This window comes from Lipotes vexillifer, unplaced genomic scaffold (assembly GCF_000442215.2).
Source record: "Lipotes vexillifer unplaced genomic scaffold, Lipotes_vexillifer_v1.1 scaffold221, whole genome shotgun sequence".
Classification (NCBI taxonomy): Eukaryota; Metazoa; Chordata; class Mammalia; order Artiodactyla; family Lipotidae; genus Lipotes; species Lipotes vexillifer.
In genome coordinates, this window is record NW_006772957.1 from 1,051,138 (window position 1) to 1,065,606 (window position 14,469).

The following is a 14,469-nucleotide window of genomic DNA, read 5'->3' on the forward strand; positions in this document are numbered from 1 at the left end:
TGAATAAATTATTTTCATGCTTATATCTGTAAATACAAAAAGAGGAATAAAATCTACCTTGAACCAAAAACGAAACAAAAAAAAAAAAAAAAAAAAAAAAAAAAGCGTGTAGTACGTATTTGTGTTCAATGAATAGATTTATTTTTATAATATCTAGTTGTGTGGAAATAAACCTTGTCATAACTTCCAGCATCCAGAATTATACCAAACAAGCAAGCAAAAGCCCTTTACTATTAGATAATTTGAGTTGCAATAGGGAAGAAATTGCTGAGAAGATCTGAAAATTACATCTATGTCTATGATCAGTTAGTTTGGCAATCAAAAGGAGAAAGATAGGAAAAGAGAGAAAAAAAGTATAGAAAAGCTATCAGGATATTGCCAAATCAAAAGCTTTTAGCAGCAAAGATGAGAATCACAGCAAAAGGAGGCAGGAGTTCTGTAAGAATAGACCTTTCATGGTTCATGTGAATATCATTGTGGCTCAGAGACAGCCCAGCATTATGCCTTCAGAGAAGGTACTAATGGCCCTCTCTATTATAGCCCAATATATTAATTGGCATTTATACTGATATCACCACATTATCAATTAAATCCAGGAACTTACATTCATTCATTACATTTTAGAAAGGTTAGTTATGTAAAAGTTAAATTTTAGTTTTCTGAAAAATTAAGTAGATCGTTTCATTCCCTCCAAACACCAGATAAACTGGTGTTTCTGTTTTAGTAATTACTTTATTGTGTTCTGCTAAAAGGTGTATAAAAGAATTATGATCTGAAATCTATCACAGCCACATAGCCTTAGAGATAGGAGAGAACATACAGAACACCAAACACCATAGGGGAAGGAGCACCAGCTTTTGTAGTCAAGCAGGTCTGAGTTCAAATGCCAGCTCTACTACTTACCTACTGGGACGCTAAGTGTTTCCATCTCTGAACCTCAGTTCCCTCATTTGTAAAATAGGGATACCTTGCAGTGCAGATTAGAGTTTATATTAGTGAAGGGCCTGGTATGTGTTAAGCACTTCATAATGGCAGCCTTACAAAGCAACGACCCTAATGCAAAAGGGAAAGGTGAGTGTATATGTGTGAATATGTGCACTTGCACGCAAACACACACAGTATTATTTGTGATTTTTATTTTGTGAACTCTGTGAAATAAATTCCTAAACTTGTGTCAAGGGAAAAAAATGTGACCATCATTTTTACCAAATAATCACCTTAATTTGGTACATTTCTCTTCTTCTAGCTTCATTTTAGGATCTTAGATTACACACTCACTGGGTGTTATGCGGATCAGCATTCAGTTCAAGTTTTTGCATCAGGAAAACCAAAAATAAGTACATGTAAGTTGTACAGATTCAAACTAACTTAAGGTAACTAAAGTGGTGTTATGTTATTATTAACTAAGATAAAATTAAAATATGACAGAAAAAGATCAGAGAATAATACCGATTTATAAAAATTCTGGCCTAATCCATCCTGTGTAACAGTTTATGTACATTGCCCTCTGCCTTCTCCTATTTGTAAAGTGGTCTGGATGAGCAAGGATTGACATAGAGGTGGGCTCTAGTCTAAAGTTGGATTTGCTTTGCTCTGCTTATAATTTACTCTTTTACTCTTGGGCAAGTTAGTGAACTTATTTAGTTTCCTCATATATAAAATGGAATTAGTAGTATTATTTACCTCAGGGTTGTTAGGAGGTTTAAATAAAATCATATCAACCACGCACTTAGCATAATGCTTAGCATGTGGGATGGATTCAATAAATGTTAAATATGATTATTACTTAAAATTTTAAATATTTTTAGCAAATTGTAGTCAATGAGCATTATTTAGTACCCTGTTTTACCAAAAGGAGGGCAAGAGAAATGTGTGTGTGTGTGTGTGTGTGTGTGTGTGTGTACACACACACACATATAGTACAAATGGAAATATAGGGAGGGGAAACAGAGCAATTTGTAGATGAATTCAAAATTATTTAATTCAGATCAAATATAGATATGTGGCATAGAACAAAAAAGTAGCTAGAATGAGGTAGAGTTAGCTAAACATAAGCAGCAACATTTTTGCCTCATATATTAAGGGGAATAAAGCTATTTAGGTAAGTATTTCTTAAACTAAGGGTTAGGGTCCCTAGGAAGGATAAGACAAGACTTTGTACTTGAAAGTTTCTAAAGAATTATAGAACTCAGAACTACTGAATTCTAAGGAATTACCTGTGAATGGCAATAATAAATTCTATGTAATATAACCAGAATAAGCCATATTCTTTACCTCCATACATCCCTGTGCTTTCTCCTACATCATTTTTTTGTTGCTTTTTAGAGAAATTCATGTATATGGAAGAATCTTCATAATGCTTTTTTTTTTTAATGAAGGCACAATACAGTTAGTTTGGACAAACCAGCAGTTTTGTCTAAATGCAAACAGACCAGTATTTTAGGTTGTCTCTGGGAAATATGTTGTCTCTTTAGATAATGTTTAAAATATTGTATCTTATTAATATTAACTAAACATATTGTAGTAATTTTCAGAGATTATAATACAGAATGGGATGTTTCAGTAATTCACCTGCTTCTTAATATATGAATGAAAGAGGTCACTTTAAATGCATAATTATGACCAATCTTTTATTTCCTTCTTCTATTAGTTTCAGAGCATAACTATCACTTCATGCAACTATGTAAAAACCTTTATTTTGCCATCATCTTGACAATAAAATCTATATTCATAATATACAACTTAGTTCTGAAAATAGTTTAATAATGCTAATAATCTTAATTTAAATAATAATAGCTGATGTTTATTGCTTACTATGTGCCAGGCACAGTTCTGAGTATGTAATGTATGCTAACTCATTAATCCTTACAGCACCCTATGTAAGTGTTGTTATCTCCATTTTACAGATGAGGATGCTGACAGAACAGAGAGAATAGGGTCACATAGCTAGTAAATGGCAGAACTGGACTCAAAGCCAAGCAGTCTGTCTCTAGACCCTGACCACTTAACCAGTATGCTGTGTTGCCTCTCAATATCTTAACCAATATGCTATGTTGCCTCTCAATGTTACTAGGTTCTCAAACTGAGCAAATAACCAAAAAAAGGCAATGAGGTAATACATCCTACCTCTATCCTTTTCATTATGAAGAAGGTATAAAAGGCAGAATTGGATACATAGAGATGTATGGAATAATAACTTACACATGTCTAGCTCCAAATGAGCATTATCATCTCAGTTTTACATATCAGAAAACTTTAAAGAGGTTTTCATTTGTCCAAAGCTCTTAAAACAGAAACCTTAAATTTGATCAGAACAATAAGAAACCACTGAAGCAACCTTTTTAAAACGTTACTAGAAAGTTGGGTGTGTATTTCCATCTCTGAAACTTTGAATGCATAAAGAATAGCAATATCAGAATCAGAACTGTGGTGAAGAGGTTACAGAAGGGTAACAATAAAACTATTTTTAATGTTTTTGTAGCTGAAGTAATGGTCTGTAAGAAAAAGAATTTAGGGAAGATGTGAGAAAAAAATTAGCATATTTGGCGTGAGGGATTTTGGCATATATAAGCTAAAAGATGGATTATTCATGTATTTAATGAAGCCATATTTTTAAAGTGGTGAAAGTTATAATAATGCCTTGATAAAAATTGAATTGAAATGGATATCTCAAAGTATTGCCTTCCTTGAAATAATTGTGGTCCACAATTTTAAATTTCATGACTTTGCTTTCTCATTGAATTTTTAAGATAATATAATCTTACCTTTTTTTTTTTAGACCGGAAACTAATTTCTTCGGACTATTACATCTGGAATTCTAAAGCTCCTGCTCCAGTAACATATGGATCATTATTACTATAATTGTCTCATGTTTAAATGGGATTTATACAATAGTAACATAAATTAAATCACAGTCTTTTATTTTTAAGGTGTATGCATATAACCTATGAGTGAAAATCATTGATTTAATTACAAAATGCTCTTGTTCAATGTTTTCAGTCTGATCTAGTTTGAAAGAACATTTTAAAGACTAATGTATCCAATTTTGTTACCCTTTGATTTTACTCAAGTATGATTTCAGAGCATAAAATGTAGTGATTCACTTTCAGCTTATTGTAGACTAGTCTTGGGTTACCCTGCCATACATGTTTCTTCCTTCCCCTGCGGCAGATATGGCTAATCAGTCACAGTCCTCTTTCTCCACTGAGCCTTCCTGGATATGGGCTTAGGCTCCTCAGTGCAGAGCTGCAGGCAGCTACTCCCAGTAGATTGTAGATGACATGCAAGATAAAAAACTATTTGCTCTTCCAAACCTAAGTGCTAAGTGCTAGTACAATGTGTTGTTACAGAATACCAGAGACCACATTAGAAACAACTTTGTAAATCTCTTGAAAACAGCTGATGAAAATGAAAGAAAATTGTTTAAATAGTAACCTGTTTTTTTTGTTTTTTGAGTTTTTTTTGGCGGTACACGGGCCTCTCACTTTTGTGGCCTCTCCCGTTGCGGAGCACTGGCTCCGGACGCGCAGGCTCAGCGGCCACGGCCCACGGGCCCAGCCGCTCCGCGGCACGTGGGACCCTCCCGGACCGGGGAATGAACCTGTGTCCCCTGCATTGGCAGGCGGACTCTCAACCACTGCGCCACCAGGGAAGCCCTAGTAACCTGTTTTTAATCAGAACTATCCTACTGACTAATAAAGAATCTGCATAATTCTATTTTGTTTATCTCTGTTCTGGAGTTACTTTTCAGGCAAGCTTATTAATCTGCCACAATAACATTTTGTTTAGTAAGCATATTAAGAGGGGTGGGATACTTTCAGAAGATGAGCATAGTGTTTTGTGATTACTCAATATCTGCAGCCAAATTTTTAAATATAAATTTAGATATAATATCGGTATTTTCCTGTTTTATTATAATTCATTAATGAATGAATTCAGGTAAAAATTCAAAAGCTATTTTATGGGTAGAGAGTATCACTTAAATCTTATTTCAGTTTCATGTAGCACATTTTCTTTAAATTTGTCACCCTTGCTTCCTTATTGGCATGCTCTGGGTTTCTTCAGGAACCATCCAGTCATACATACTCTTTATTCTCTACCTGTCGTTACAATTATTTGTCACGTTCTGTTTTCAAAGTAGTTCATTGTCAAGTTGGACTTTAAATGACCATTCAAGAAAAGGTGAAATCTCAAGAACCGCAAAACTTATTCCATGTCAAGTTTCTTTTTACAGAACAGAATTAGAAGAGTTATAAAAAAATACACATTACAGATTAATATTCAATTAAATTATATCTTGGTTTCTTTTTTTTATGAGTCTCTTAAGGAATAGCTTAGAAAAAGCTGCTAACTTCTTGAAAGAGAGCTATGGTAGTTTGAAAGGAGATTGCATAGAAATTTAGGATTTGAAATGTAATTTTTTTAAATTAAGGTCAGTCCTACTCAGTATAAACTCATTTTCTGCAAGACATTATCATGGCATAATGTTCTATGTTCAAAATTATCCCAAGTAATGAAGAAAATAGAGTAACTTCCAGACCAGGACTTTAGCTTGTTATTCTAGGTTAATCATAGATAATCAGTAGTAAAAACATTCCTTTTGAAAAAAGAAAAAAATCATTCCCTTTAAGTTTTTTGATCTCTCTTAAACTCAAGGCAAGCTTAACATTTCACTTATATTAATGGAGCCATTTGTACATCTTGATTGTATAAGTGTTTAGCAAAGTATACTAAAATAGGGAAGAGGCATTTATCTAGTGAGTAGGCTGAGATTCAGTATAATAATCCCCTAGGCAAAACTTTATAAGCAATCATAAAAACCAATGAATCTTTGATCTGACATTTCTAGAAACCTGAGGAAAATCTAAGGAGTACTGGAAAAGTGTAGGGACAATGGGGAACCTGATGCCATCTGTTGCCATTGCATTCTAACATAACACTACAGAACTAAAACTAACTCATGTTTTCATCCTGTTGAGATCAGCTGGGCACACTGTGATGCTTTGATTTTGTCTAGAAACCTGTCACTTCAGGATAATTTCTGAAGACAAAGTCTGTTTCCCGTTTGGTAGGTGACCTGTTTAATGTTTTCTCTGTGTCTGGGAACTCCTTAGTGTAATTAGCGACCTTTGAACTCCACAACTAATCCTGAGCTATTTTGTATTCCTTACTCATCTTTAAGGCTGGACCTTTCTTTTCTTCAGAGTCCGCTGCCACAATTAAAGAAGAAACAGCTGCATTTCAAAGGGATTCCGATTCCAGAAGCTTAATCGTGATTGACATGTTCTTATTCTAAGCTATAAGACACTCTAAGAGTCCTTTCTTGGGTTAAAACTTCAATCATTTTCTAAAATATTATCTCGCTATGGATTTTATTCATTTTCTTTGATAACTATTCTTTGCATTTTTTAACTTGAAAGATGCTGTGTGTTTGCACTGAATATGAGCACCTACTTCCAGTTAAAGGTTTGGATGGTGTCAGACCGCTAGATGCAAAATTGCTAAATTCCCTTTAGTGCCAAAATATGATTATGAAATCTGATGTCTATCATATGGGTAATTATTCTTCAGTAGATCCAAAATGTACAAAAAGTGTTACATTTCTGAAAATGTACTCAAACTTTTTAAAGTCAGCAGTACCCTTAACAGTGGTGGGCATTTTTTACCTTTTACTTTTTAAATAATTGATTCAAATGTCAGGTTTGAAGTAAATAGCCTTATCAGGAATTCTTAAATTATTTTTTTAATTTTTAATTAAGCATTAGTCTTACAAAATTAATTTTTTCACACCAACTCAGTATTTTCAGTGAGTTAAAATTGTGGTTTTATATATACATTGTATGATTTAAGATATTTCAAAGCACAATTTAATACATAGAACAACTACTAGTATTTTTCTTCTAGTTTTTATTATAGTATTTCAGAATCCTTTATAGATATTCATGGACTCCTGCACCACCCCTGGGAGGAAGGTAGGTCGAGTTATCATCCAGAGTCTCTGCAGGGACCGCTGCCACAGCAGAATGGTGGTTTCTAAGACAAAGGTCAGAAAAGGGATGTTAATAAACAGTTCTCAGGTTTAAGGGACTTTTTTAGGATTACATCTTAAATTCCAACAAATCAGATTTAGGAGTTACTGAAAGTGAAATTGATCCATCCCTCATCCAAACTTTGCAATACTTTCCTGTTCTGACATCATTTAGATAGTTAGCTGTATTATCAGATTAGAAACCATTGTACCAGGCTGCTGAAAGGAAAAGGAGGCAAAAAGCTAAACATGGGATGAATTCTGAACCTTTTAACCTGGCTGAAGTACGCAGGTCCCTGTTATGCAAATACCTTCAATCCTCTGCTAAGTTCAGTGGAAATAATTTTCTTGAATGACAGGTTTATTCAGCAAGGATTCAGTTGGTGATTAATCCCCCTTTGATCTAGGGTATTTCACTTAACTACCAGTTACCTCGTTCTGACAAAGTGCAACTGAGATTAGGGAGATCACTAGAACACTACCAGGGTGTGCGTTTATTCTCTATAACCTTTTAAAGCAAGGGCCAAGAATGCAATTTATTTTCAGTATTTGAAGATGTAAAAGTCCTGTCTGCTAAGTTAGAAAGTCAATTGAATACCAAATGAAGTTTAGTTCTTATGTAATAGAACAAACATTTCTTTTTACTTTGCCTAACAATGATTTTAGAAAACATAGGCTTTGAAGAAACAAAGACTACAGTTTATATCTTCTAGTTTTGTTTCATATACTAGAGTGTATATTTATTGGCCCTGAGATAACCCAAAAATCAAAGCTACAACTTACACTGAGAAAATGCTTCTATTTTATTCAACTGCACAGTTTCTCCCCATCCGCCTCCATTAAAAAATGTCATGGTATGTGGTAAAGAAATCCAATTTGGGAAAACATGTCGCAGTACACAGTTATTCATCTTAAGACTTCTGATTTCAAAGCTTTATTTAACTTTGTCCTTTCCTGAAAAAGAGTTTGTTTTGTTCCCATGATGAATCAAGATTTTTTTCATAAATACCATTACAAAAATACTTCAAACTGATTATTTTGTTATCAAAATAACCATTTCGACAGTACTGTTTACTATTTTTTTCTGCCTTTTTCTCATTCAACTGGGTACCCTTCCTCCATAACTTTAAACTTTGAAACATTCTATGAAATTTTGCACAATATTTGAAGAATAAAATTGTAAGATGTGTTTCTTGACTAGTTTTATTATTATAGACAGCATTTTTTAATGCTTTGTAATTGTTCATTCTAGTATCAGTTTGCAAGTTATGTATTTGGATAATTTTCTTATACCTTTTTTTTGGCTCAAACTTTTTGTGATCCAATTTCTAAATTGAAACAGTGACTCAAATAAATGCATATCTAACTTATGTTTGTGCCAAATGAACATCTCTAGTTTGAATTTAGTAACCAAAATGTTTCTAAATATCTTTTGATAGCAAGTTACTTAACCATGGTAAAATTGAACAGAAAAAATATAAGATGGAAGGCAGGATCCCCTGGCCATGTTGCTAAGAAACTAGTATTTTTAATAAATAACTTACTCTATGCAGTAAATTTTTAGTTAATAAAATGTTGCAATATATTTTGAAATATGCTATCAGAGAAAATATATTTATGTAAAACATAGATGTATGTGTGTGCATATTTATAGAATGTTTTATGTTAGTGTGTACAACTTGGTGGGTTTCCCTATGAGATATTTCATTATGTCAGAGGAAGAAGAATATTTAAAGTTAAATATTCAAATGTCTTCCCTGCAAACACAATGTTAGCAGTAATGAAGAAGTGCATAAAATGAATATTACCAAAGAGCTCTTGAGGTTACTCTTATAAAATGGTTAAAACTCTTAGGAGTTGAAAGCTTTTCAGCTAGCTCCTAGGTTTTTTTTTCAACAACTGTTTTATGGATATGATAACATTATGGTCTATATATAGCCTGGAGCAATGCAATGCCTTATCTGTATTACTAATTTACTGCTTTGTAAGCAGGTTACTTTGAGGTCCAGGTTGACTTTTCTCAGGCCGTGGCCAATCTGTGTAATTGATGGTAGTGTGGTGTTAATGTATGATGCACAGCATTTACATATTGACGGATGCCCTGGGGTGGAAACCACCTGCTGAATTGTTTTTCCAGTAGGACGTGAAAATTTGTATATCTTAATACTCCATTAAACATTTAAAATCAAACTATGTTTCCTTTAAATGTCTTCTCTTTAAATGATAGTTTCTGTGGGGAAAAAAAGGTTATTTAGTTAACATACTACTAATAAATAAAAATGAAAAATTATTGTTATCCCTCTTAAATTTTTTACTTTTTCTTTCAAGGGACTTTAGTGCCCTCTGCAGGTTATATAAAGAGATAACTAATGACTATATTTTTAAACCCTGGGATTTTTCCCTTTTAGAAGCAAAGCCTGGTAAGTGTGATCCATTTTATTTATATTGTTAACTTTGTTAATTTGCCAGTGATTGAAGTAAGAGTTTCTTTTCTTTGCCAGCTTTATAGTTTAGTGTGAAGAATGTAATACCATTGATTTTCCAAATCACTTAGCTGGCACTCTTTAAATGTTAGAACTATAGTAATACACGTTCCCTCACAGAAAGCAGATTGGGAAAACATTCAGCTGTTTTGAAATTTATTGAAAATGTGGAGAATAACTTGATTATTTCCCATTACATTTTTAGAATATTATACATTGAAATAAAATAAGCCTTTTCCAGTATGCATCATGTAAATTTTAAAAATTACATGAGTTTTATTTCTTAATCTTGTTGATGAGTGATGATTGTGTTCAAGCTCAAAACATGAGGCTACTTAGAATTTCTTTAAACAAAGTTAAGATTGAACAGATAATGCTTTGGTATTAATTGTTGCATAGGTCCACGAACCAGAAAGAATATTTCTATTTGAAGAACAAAAGGCAAAGTTTTCGTATCTGAGTCACTCATTTCAAAGAACCCATACTTTCTCAATGAGTATGACAGATTTATTTCTAAAGGATATAGGAATTCATTTTGTATATGAAACTATAGAACTGGAGCACCAGTGGCACTTCTGATTCACTTAAAGCTGCCAGGGAAACTAAATATGATGAGAACAAGAGGAATGACTGGATCAAGTTAATAGAAATAGTTCTGCAAGTCACATAATGATCCTGATCATCAACCTTGAAAAGTAAATTAGAACAAGCAAATTGCTGTTGAAAAATTCTTTCAGCGCTCTGCTGTTGCTACTCAGCTAGTCATGACTCAACCAGAGACAAGGAAAAAATGCACTCAGTTTTGCCTTAACAAAGGAAACATTATTAAAGTGAATGTTTACATTCTGTTTATTGAAGTGTTCAAAGAATATTTGTTGCATCTTCAAGCAGCCTGCTGTTCTCCCAGCTATTACAGTGCATGAGTGATAATAAAGAGTCATTTGTACATTTTAGAAAAGTAAATAAATAGCATTTAACTTGTGTTTCTGAGCTATCTTACTTCAAAATATTGATGTATTAATACTTTCTCTTTTAAAGATTTTTGTCACTAGGAAAAGTATCCTATTAAAAAAAAAAACCTCATTCACTTGAATACACCTTTGAATTATTTTCAAATGCTTTATGTAACTTTCCTCCCAGAATCTACAATGCATAAGAAATAACTGAAAATAATTTTTTAAATGAAAACAATTGTGAAATTACTTGAGTGTGTAATTGAATATATAATATGTGCATTGGGAAAATAGCTTGATAATTATGAGAGCTTTTTTGAGCTACATTTATCTTGAGCTACTTCATAAGAAAAAGTTGAGAATTAAACAAGACAGCAATTGGAAGCAGGCATACCAATCTGACATTTAAAAATTTAATAAGTATTATATGTACTGCTAAAATTGGGGGAAAGTCAATAATTAAAAATTCAGAATGTTAGCTTTCATCTGTGGAAAATGAACAATCTAAATCACTTTTATATTTTAGAAGCATAGTGTTTAATAGGGATTTAAATACCATATTTTACTTGGTCCCTTGCAGGTGTTATTGAATACAATTCAGTATTCTGTAATCTCTTATGGATTGAGTAATTTTTGAAGAATTGTCTTCTTAGATTCACCAAGATGACCAGTTGTCAGTCTTCTGTATTTCAGCCTAAAAATCTTTCTATCACACTTAGCAAAGATTGTTAGCCTATGCTATAGGCTCTTGAGAACCTCTTTGCCAGATATTTTATTATTTACCATTTCTATAGTATTTACAGAGCATCATATAAAGTATAGAAATAATTGATAAAAAATATTTCATTTGAGCTAACCTGGATATTTTATATTTAAAATGAATACCTTATTTAACATTTTTCTAAGGAACTTCAGTCTTTGTTCATAATCTTAAAAAAGTTTTTTTGAATCTAAAATAAAGCAAATGCCAAGCTTCTAACTCCACTTTTGCTAAGGAAATCACCGGGAGAAGTGGTTAATAATGCTTACAGCTTGTTAACTGGTAGCAGCAAGAGGACTTTTTAACTAAGGTGAATGTAAGTGGCTTCAGGCCCATAATTAAAGTATTTCCCTCATACTAAAATAGTAAGTCACTTAATTTAATGTTAAAGGCCTAAACAAAGTTGAACATAACATATGATTTGGATTTAAAAACTGCTGAGTAATCCAGTTGAAATTGAGAACTTAGTTTAGTCAATAAAAACTCATAATTAATACTAAACTTTTACTGTGCTCCTATTATGTACCATTCCAGAAATAGACAAAAAATAGTACCTGATCTTGAGTGGTACATTATAACTCTTGCAATGTGTTAGCACTGTAATATGGAAGACTACTTCTGTACATTGTTTGTACAGAAATTGTCCAAAGAGGTGTGATGGTTGAAGTTCACCAGGCAGACAAAGGAAAGAAGGGCATCCCAGGGACAATGTCATATCCCTGGAGGTCTGTCTGTCCAAAAAGAGAATCCCAGAAACCCAGAAACATCTAATATTGTAAGTATATATATTGCAAGGGAATATTTTTTGCTTCCAGATGTTTGATATTTAGATAAATATAAACTTCTAAAGGAATTACTATATTTAATTTCCACCTTAATATACAGACATACTAACACATTCCTAAAGACTCAAATATACACTCACACACTCTGTCTCCCCTCTCTGCCTCCCTTCCTTGCTAATTTTGAATGAATGTTCACATGTGCTCGTATGAGACTTACCTCTGCATTATCAATGAAGAAAATGTAATGATGTATAAATAGGATTATACAGAAAATATATAAGTGAAGAGCTGTTATATAATTTGTTGATATGCTAATATACGTTGTACTCAGTCAGTTGATAAACTAAATTTTTTTTTAGTATACCCAGATATTTATTTATAATATAACTTCTGTATTTTTGTCATTACCCACTGCAAATGGATAATGCAAAAAGTCATGAAGCAGAGTTAATGCCAATCTAAAATGCCATGGTCTAAAAAGTCATAGATTTTTAGCATTTTTATTTTTTTAATAGATCTTTATTGGAGTATACTTGCTTCACAATACTGTGTTAGTTTCTGTTGTACAACAGAGTGAATCAGCCATATGCATACAATTATCCCCATATCCCCTCCCTCTTGAGCCTCCCTTCCACCCTCCTTATTCCACCCCTCTAGGTCCTCGGCAAAGCACCGAGCTGATCTCCCTGTGCTATGCAGCTGCTTCCCACTAGCTATCTGTTTTACATTTGGTAGTGTATATATGTCGATGCTACTCTCACTTCGCCCCAGCTTCCCCCTCCCGCCGTGTCCTCAAGTCCATCTATGTCTACGTCTTTATTCCTGCCCTGCCACTAGGTTCATCAGTACCGTTGTTTTTTTGTTTTTTTTTAGATTCCATGTATATGTGTTAGCATACAGAATTTGTTTTTCTCTTTCTGACTTACTTCACCCTGTATGACAGACTAGGTCCATCCACCTCACTACAAATAACTCAATTTTATTTCTTTTTATGGCTGAGTAATATTCCATTGTATATATGTGCCACATCTTTTTTTTTTTTTCTTTTTTGCGGTACGCGTGCCTCTCACTACTGTGGCCTCTCCCGTTGCGGAGCACAGGCTCTGGACGCGCGGGCCCAGCCGCTCTGCGGCATGTGGGATCTTCCCGGACCGGGGCACTAACCTGTGTCCCCCGCATCGGCAGGCAGACTCTCAACCACTGTGCCACCAGAGAAGCCCATGTGCCACATCTTCTTTATCCATTCATCTGTCAATGGACAAATAAATTAAAAAACTAAATTTTTTAGTTCACATCCAGTAGAACTGTGGAACACATTCTTAACCTTGTTTCATTTGAGTATATATATACATACATATATACACGACTGTGCATATGTGTGTAAGTAAAACAAAAATGCAAGCTCTAGAGCACTGCTCTTACGTATTAGTTTGCAAACTTTACCCCACCTTCCTCACCAATATTTTGAACTCCTTGAGGACAATGACATTCATCTTTGCATCTTTGTATTCCCAGTGCCACTAGAAACAGAAGCTTAGCCTTGATTCACTAACACAATGAAATGTTAAATATGAAATAAAGCAGATTGTCCTCCCACCTGAGACAAATCAATGATGTCGAGTGATTATGGTTTTGCATGTGTGTATAAAAAGTCCATTGGGCAAACAGTAGTTCCATTCACATTCAGCACAGGTGGTTTCTACCCTGTGATTGCCATCTCTAACACTATTTGGAGAGTTTGTCACTGTCTGTGATACTGCTCTTCAGACACAGTGTGCAGCGTTTTGGCTCAACCTGTTAGACTAGCAACAGTGGAGGCCTGCAGTTGCTGCCCATCATAGGACACATTCTTTGCAGTTATGCTTCCCTAAACCCTAAAGCATTTGGCACTCTCATCTTAGAAATTCCCTTCTGGAACTCACTCTACAATGGCTTTGTGAGCTCCCCACTATTCACCAGTCAATCCTGGTTTTGTTCAATATAATATGACCTGGTATGCTATGACTCCCCTCACCTCATAAAGTCACAGCTTTTGGCGAGTCCCATATACTGATGAAGTAGAGTTGCCAGTGTCCAAGGATTCCAAGTGATTATTTTGAAAATTTCCATTTATCATAAAAGCAGAATGATGTAGAGGAAGTATATAATCTTTGAAGTCATACAGGCCTGATTTCAAATCCCAGCTCTGCCATTTACAAGCTGGGTGGTCTTGGATAAATTACTTAATGTCTGTGGTCTTCACTTTCCTCCAAGCTTCATAGGGTATTGTGAGCATTGAGTGATACAAAGTTCTAAGTACATAGGTATTTGATTAGTGTTCATTCCCTTCTACATCAAAGATTAAAAATGGCCTTTTCATGCAACTAGTTATTAGACAGTTATGCCTTCAGACTCAAAATTATATGAATTGTCCATTTGGCCTTGGTTTTGAATGTTCAGCTGTATTTTGTATTGCAGGAAT

At 33.8% G+C, this 14,469-nt stretch overlaps 1 protein-coding gene across 1 annotated transcript in view; it reads left to right on the forward strand.

Moving 5' to 3' along the window:
- Window positions 1-6,044, forward strand: part of AP5M1 (adaptor related protein complex 5 subunit mu 1) — a 21,709-nt gene extending 15,665 nt beyond the window's left edge. Inside the window, 3 exon segments of the mRNA XM_007447953.1 lie at window positions 1,247-1,343; window positions 3,779-3,863; window positions 6,017-6,044. Of these exon segments, the coding sequence (XP_007448015.1) occupies window positions 1,247-1,343; window positions 3,779-3,863; window positions 6,017-6,044 (210 nt within the window).
- The last annotated feature ends 8,425 nt before the right edge of the window (window positions 6,045-14,469 follow it).